A 7500-nucleotide genomic window follows, 5' to 3' on the forward strand; every position below is an offset into this window, starting at 1 on the left:
TATCTCCATAGAGCTATCGTTGTTACCTTCTTGCTACTTTTAATTTTACACCTGCGTATGGTGAGTGAATGTGAGTAAATGTGAGCATTTTCAAAGGAATCAATTTAAAATCTTTATATCAAGACTCGAACTAGGAACATGCAGGTTTAATGGCCTATGCCATAACACAAGACCAAAGCACATAAAAAGAACCAAAAATAGAAACAAAACAAAACAAAACAACAAACGAACAAAAAACAACAAAACAAACAAACAAAAAAACTAAAAAATAAAGAACAAAAACAAGAAAAAAAGAAAGAAAAATAACCAAAAACAGAACAAAACAATGACCCCCCCCCCCCCCAAAGAAAAAAAACCCAGCAACTGCATCAATAACAACCTCGGTGAGATCAAGCAATAACACTTGAAACAAAAAATAGCAATGACTATGAAAAATGTATTTTTCTCTTTTTGAGGAAAAATTTTGTCTAAAATCAAAGCCCTATCTCCACTGAGTAAAAAAGTTTTTGAATTTTGAAAATCCATTCATAAATAAACAAGTTATGCAGTTTCAAAGAAGTCATTTATTTGGATGACCCGCAAAGGAAAAAAACGCGAAAATATGGGACGCTTTTTCGGCATTTTTTTTCGACCTTTGGTTGTATCTTGCGTAACAAATGTGAAACTTGAAGAGCACATTAGGATGGTGTTTTGTAAAATACGGGAAAAGTACTCATCATATTCATATGAAATTTTACAACCAAAAAGAAGAAATGTTCATGTATTACCTTGTCAGCGACAAAATCTCCACGCCCGGTAGTTTTAGAAATATATTACTCCAAAGAGTATAACTCTATTTTTAAAGGTCTTCTGGTAATCGCACGAGTATTGTTGCTTGACATAATCTAAAATGACCTTTTTTCTAACTATGTGCCAACTTTCAGTCATATTCAGCAATAAACAGCGTCGTAATTAATTTTTTAAAATAGCATATACGAAACGGCTTCGTCCCATATTTTGACGCGAATTCGAGCACTTCGTAAGCGAAAAAGAGGCCCAAAGATTTGTGCGGGATAGTCATTGCTACAAAAAAACAAAGCAAAAATAGCAAATAAAAAACAAAAAAAAAAAAACAAAAATCAAAAACAAAAAAAAAAAACAAAACAGCAAAAGGCCAAGTATCAAAAAAAAAAAAAAAAAAAAAAAAAGTAACTCCCAATAATTCTACTCACTATATCTTCGCACAAAGGAACCCCAGACGCACGAGCAACCTGTACGTTGTCGAGAAAAACGAACATCGGTACCATCAATACCGATCAAAGAAATACCCGTACACATCCGATACCCGTATCGATACTGCTCTGCCGGCCCGAGCCAATATGAACATCTAGCCGAACAAAGGAAAGTCCGGCAGTGCATGAGTAAGTATTTTAGTGTGACTCATTGCATCGATCTGGTGTTTTGCTGGCAAGTTAGCCAGATAGAATAATGAATAAGTAAATAATAATAATAATAATAATAATAATAATAATAATAATAATAATAATAATAATAATAATGATAATAATAATAATAATAATAATAATAATAATAATAATAATAATAATAATAATAATAATAATAATAATAATAATAATAATAATAATAATAATAATAATAATAATAATAATAATAATAATATTAATAATATATCTTTATTGTGGGTGTTTCTTTTTTAAGAAACCCGCCGAAACCCGCCGATAACCATAGTCTCAGGTTCACTCCCAAATGGTGTACACTTCCCTGAGTCCCAAGTTCACTCCCCACTGCTGCCTACTTCCCATAACTTTGGCGGGTTTTGGCGGGTTTCGGCGGGTTTCGGCGGGTTTCGGCGGGTTTCGTAAAAAAGAAACACCGCTATATTGTCCTCAAAACATTGGCAACTTGATATTTGGTTACAAATGTTCAACAAAAGTAAAATAATATTTACATGTTGGTGCTAACCGTGTCGTTTTGATAAATCAATTAACACAAAAACAAACCTTCATTACTCATTCGACCTTTTCATACTTGCACAATATAGAGGGTTTGAGAAAAAAAAATATATTGGGAAATGTATGGCGCTGTTTTGGTACAAGGTGGAAATCAGAAATATTTGAATATGTTCAGTCAATGAGATCAAGATCTTAAGTTAATATATTATTATGACAAGTTCAAAGAAAAACGGGTATTTATTTTTTTACGAAACCCACCGAAACCCGAAAAAGTTATGGAAAGTAGGCAGCAGTGGAGACGGAACCTGGGACTCGGGGAAGTGTACACCTATGGGGAGTGAACCTGGGACTAGGTTTTTGCGGGTTTCTTTAAAAAGCAATTACATTTTTACGAAACCCGCCGAAACCCGCCAATATCCGACAAAGGTATGGGTAGTAGGAAACAGTGGGGAGTGAACCTGAGACTCAGGGAAGTGTACACCAGTGGGGAGTGAACCTGAGACTATGGTTTTTGGCGGGTTTCGTAAAAAATGAAACATCGATGAAAAATTCACAATTGGGCAAGAACTAAGCCATATACCAGAATCGTCAAAACTTGTGTCTTGATCTTGGCAGTTTTGTGTGACAAAAGACAAACACTCCCCAATGGTGTGCACTTCCCTGAGTACGCTGAGAGAATGTGAGTAAAGAGCTTTCTCCAAGGACTCATCTTGCGCAGAGCAAGGCTCGATCATAAAGCGAGTGTAATACCACTAGACCACATAGCCGCACTAAAGATAAAATGGCCTCCCCAAAAACAAATCGTGAGTTGTATACAATAATTCAACCAATGGAATCACTTGTTTCCTTGAGCTCCACTAACGACAACTCACTAGACGCTGCACAAACCTTTAAAAAATGACGTCAAACTATAAGTCCTAATGTGAACACAGCAGTCCGTTTTTCTTTGAACTTGTCATAATAATATATTAACTTAAGATCTTGATCTCATTGACTGAACATATTCAAATATTTCTGTGTCAGGCTATAAGTTAAAAATGGCTACGGTCCTATCCAAATTGTAGCATGCAATTGAATTTCCGTTGTTTCCCGAGATAAAACCGGGATAAACTCTGGGTCCATGGGTCTTACGTCATTGAAGGACTAATTAAACTACACACAATACAAAAGTAGAAAACGGTAGGGGCTGCCTGTGATCGTGAAAATACTAATGGAAGAGTGAAAATGGAGAGACTTTGTATTGGAACAATGGGGTACAACCCGAAACGTCCATTGTCTGTATTGTTCCCGTACAAATCCTCTCCATTTTCACTCTTTCGTTAGTATTTAACTCTCTCCTTACCAGCCATTTTCAGGATCCCCCCCCCCTAAACTTCAGACCCAAGTAACACAATAATAGGTGTTTTATCACTCAAACACAAAGAGCAGTAAGTTCTTGCCATACATAATTTCTTTAGCAACACATATCAAAACATAGATACTCTACAACACACTGTTCATTTTTTAAAAAATTGATGATGTAGAAAAGAAATTTGAATAAGAAAAAATGTTGGTTGTATCGTTGCGTAACGAATGTGACGATTTTCCTTTAGTTGGTAAGAAGAGGGTTAAACACTACAAAATGATATTTGATATTCATATCTTTTTTTTACAGACAGGATCATCCACGACCAGGAGATAGTGAAAAAGTTTGATGTCAGTAACGTAAAACCTTTGGCACAATATGAAACGGTGAGTGAAAAATAAAATTGAGCTTTTATATAGAGCAATATCCACTAAACGTGCTCAAAGCGCTTTACAAGGGGTCCCTGACCAACAGCAACACTTAACATGTAGGACGGTACATGACGCCGGTTAAGCGATATTACAATTTTTTCGGACAGAGAAAAAGCTGTTAATGGCCAGGTACTCATGTTACACATGAGTACGGTGTGAGAATGTGAGTAAAGAGTCTTTTCCAAGGACTCAACTATGCGCCGAGCGAGACTCAAACCCAGGACCTTCCGATCCGAAAGCGAGTGTCATGCCACTATACCACATAGCCGCGCTTTTGCAGAGGTTGTGGCCGTAACATTCGTAAACTCAGAATATCTGGCAAGATTGGACACCAATCGATCTTGTGGTCTTGTGGTATAATATTTGACACAATCGCCCGCGGACTGATATGTTTCTGGTTTGAGTCCCGCTGCGAGCGATGCAGAATAGAATTTTCGAAAAAAATATATCATTTACCACACCCCATGCTTGAAATGAGTTTTCTTGTTTTAACAGCGTTGTCTTTGAAAATGAAATGTAATCGCGCCTTGTTAATACGCTTCAACAGTCGTGACGTCATTTCCCTCGTAATGACGCATGGTAACTTAGTAACTGGCTCTAAACTATCGGGACAATGGCGGACACCCTTATAAAATATTTCTCCGACGAGCATAATAGCGTATCCAGAGGGAATAAAAGCCATTATAAATCTGATCATGTTTTGACTTTTACACATTCTTATCACAAGACATATGAAAAGTTCTAGCCAGCATGAAGAATAAAAAGTACCTATTTTCTTTGTTTAGAACGACGATGGCCGCCGTTGCTGGGCGACGTGACATCAGACTATTGAATCCAATTGGAGAGTGCTTTTCCGATACTCCCCAACTCCGTTTTTTTTTCTCCCACTTTGAGATATTGAGGATTATTTCCACTAAAACGTCTCATTCGGTTTGTTATTTCATCATATTTAATAAACACGCATATCTAGGGACATTTTTGTGTTAATTGATGCTTAAAGTAAAGTTTACATTTCAATTTATCTCATGGATGGAAACTATCAAAAAGTAGAAAAAATAGACTTATAACGAGTTTTGTAAAACCAGCTTTCAATTGCAACTGTCAAGTTGGGAGTCATTTAATTCCAACTACTGATGTTGTGTTATATGAAAGCTCAATATTATGTATAAAACTTTATATATTGCTGCTATGCGTTTTATTTATTTATTTATTTATTTTATTATATTCGAAACTAAAATGGTGATATTTTACAAACAGCATGTGTCGAAAAAAACCTCACAACTGTATTTTATCATAATATATATATATATATATATATATATATATATATATATATATATATATATATATATATATAATGAAGTTGACGTCACTCACGTCTTTGTTATTGATTTTGCCATCCGCGTTTATGAGTAATTCTCACTAAACTGTGTAAACCAGACTATAAACGTTCAAGGTTACACACATTTTTGTGTGTTGGTCTGTTACACTTCTGGGTGGCAATGTTAAGAGCGTTTAGCCAAGCGCATACTATCAATTGAACAAATGAAATAAACAATATCCCTTAGGTTCATGTTGAGTACTAATCAATCAGAATGATGCATTAAATGATATTCAAGGATTGACAAGCGGAAAAAAACCCACAACTGTATTTTATCATGATATTGAACAAATGAAACAAACATTATCCCTTGATTCATGCTCAGTACTGAACAATCAGAAAGACCTATTTCTTCTTCTTCAAGTACCAAGTCTGTGCCAGACAACGGTGATCATGATACGCCATTCCTCTCTCTGATCAGATAACCTCAGAAAACTAATATTACTCTTCTCTTTCTTTGTCACCTCCAGCTGTTCAAACTATTCAAATATGCTTTTCTTGGTCTACCTTTACTCTTTTTACCTTCTATCTTTCCTGTGAGAGAGCAAGATGTTCAATACATTTATGTCGATTTAGGTGTCCTAAAAATTGCATTTGTCTTTTTCGTATTGTACGAATTAATAGCCTTTTAGTTTCAGCTTGCTCTAATACTTCTTCATTAGTTTTCTTCTCTGTCCATGAGATTCTTAACATCCTTCTAAGAAACCACATTTCTGCTGTCTCCAGACCTACATTGAATAACAGTCAAGGGTTCACAAACGGATTGATTTTTAAAACAGCACAGCGACACGAGGTTTACAATGTTTACACTTTCCTGTCCATTTTACGTGCTTTACATCGTCTTCGTCAAGATATCATTATATTTTTACACGACAGTAAGTTCGTGTTACTTCGAATTATATAATTATATAAAGGATTTACACACATTTTCACGTCTAAACTCGCATATCTCCATTTATTGATTTCGAATGCATCACAACAAAAATGTCGAACAAGATGGCGACGGAAATGAACACACTAATAATTTTTACATCAAGGAAGAAATACTACGCCTAAATCCATTTGCACGTCCTATTATTTTCAATACAACTCTGAAACGATCATCTTTTTATTCATTCAATTAAACTGAAGAGGAAAAGAGGAAAGAGAGGTGGAATAATGGAAAGAGTAAATAGGAGAGGAAACAAACCACCATTACCATACATTATTTTGTCGTGTGTAAGATCTCTTCGTAACTAAATTGATTGTGTTGCTACACTGTGTAAATTTGATAAAGATGATAGAAACGTCGGTATACTATGTAAACAGAAACGTGGCTTACTGATAATGATCGCAATAAAAGAATAGAAATCGACAATTTTACTATCATCAAACACGATCGACATTGCTTAATTGGAAAACAAAACGATGGCGGAATATGTCTGCATATCAACGACAAATGGTGTGTCAACGATAATAATATTGTAAAGACTATAGATAGTTTGAAGATGACGTCACTCAGGTCTTTGTTGATGTTTTTTGCCATCCGCGTTTATGAGTAATGCCCACTGAACTGTATTAACCCGACTATAAACTTTCATGGATACACACAGTTTTGTGTGTTGGTCCGTTATACTTCCGGATGGCAATGTTGTGAGCCTCTTAGCCAAGCGCATACTATCTATACCACCAGACGCAAACGAAATCACTGCTCAAGTTATTATTGAAGAACAAGCATTCTGTTGTCTACGAAAAAATCCAGATGCACCAGTCATTTTCCTTGGTGACTGTTACCGTGTCCATCATTCAATTCTACATTTCATCAATTTGTTACAATTCCCAATCGCGATGATATTATTTTAGATAGGTGCTACTGCAGCATCCAGAACGCACACAAAAGCATTAACAAATCAAGTATAGGAACATCTGATCACAAAAGGGTACTTTTACTACCATCATACATTACTAAGAATCAAGAGAAGAGCCGCTAGACCTACACATACCAAGCACCCGACGTCCTCTGCCGTTTTGTTTTCCGAGCTTGGTATGGGTAGGTCTAGCGGCTCTTCTCTTTATTTTCAGTATTTTGTCCGTGCCCGACGTCTTTATCCGGGTCGTCGGAGTCAGTCTCCGGTGTGGGTTAGCCCGAACAGATCGAAATGTGTGATTATGTATTTTGAAACGGACTATAACTGCTAATACTTTGCGTCCGAAGGTGTAGATACTTGTATTTTATAGCAAATATTATGATTTTTCTATCATTCCTCATAACGCTTTCCTGTCTTTCCCCACAGACAACGCTGATGGCCTCTCTCCGTCCTTATAAATACGACAGGAGTAACGAAAAAATATCAGTATGCCATCTACCCAAAGCCATGCTGGTATGTCTGTCTGTGTTTTTTAAAAGATAGA

At 35.9% G+C, this 7500-nt stretch overlaps 1 protein-coding gene across 1 annotated transcript in view; it reads left to right on the plus strand.

The window, feature by feature from the left end:
- LOC144959719 (uncharacterized) overlaps positions 1 to 7500 on the plus strand; it is a 14444-nt gene that overhangs the window by 1175 nt on the left and 5769 nt on the right. Inside the window, exons 2-4 of the mRNA XM_078892397.1 lie at positions 1229 to 1400; positions 3607 to 3683; positions 7383 to 7469. Of these exons, the coding sequence (XP_078748523.1) occupies positions 1229 to 1400; positions 3607 to 3683; positions 7383 to 7469 (336 nt within the window). The remainder of the gene's footprint in view (positions 1 to 1228; positions 1401 to 3606; positions 3684 to 7382; positions 7470 to 7500) is intronic.

The sequence above is a fragment of the Berghia stephanieae genome, chromosome 14 (assembly GCF_034508935.2).
Source record: "Berghia stephanieae isolate SIO BIC M18660-M18661 chromosome 14, UCSD_Bste_1.3, whole genome shotgun sequence".
NCBI lineage: Eukaryota > Metazoa > Mollusca > Gastropoda > Nudibranchia > Aeolidiidae > Berghia > Berghia stephanieae.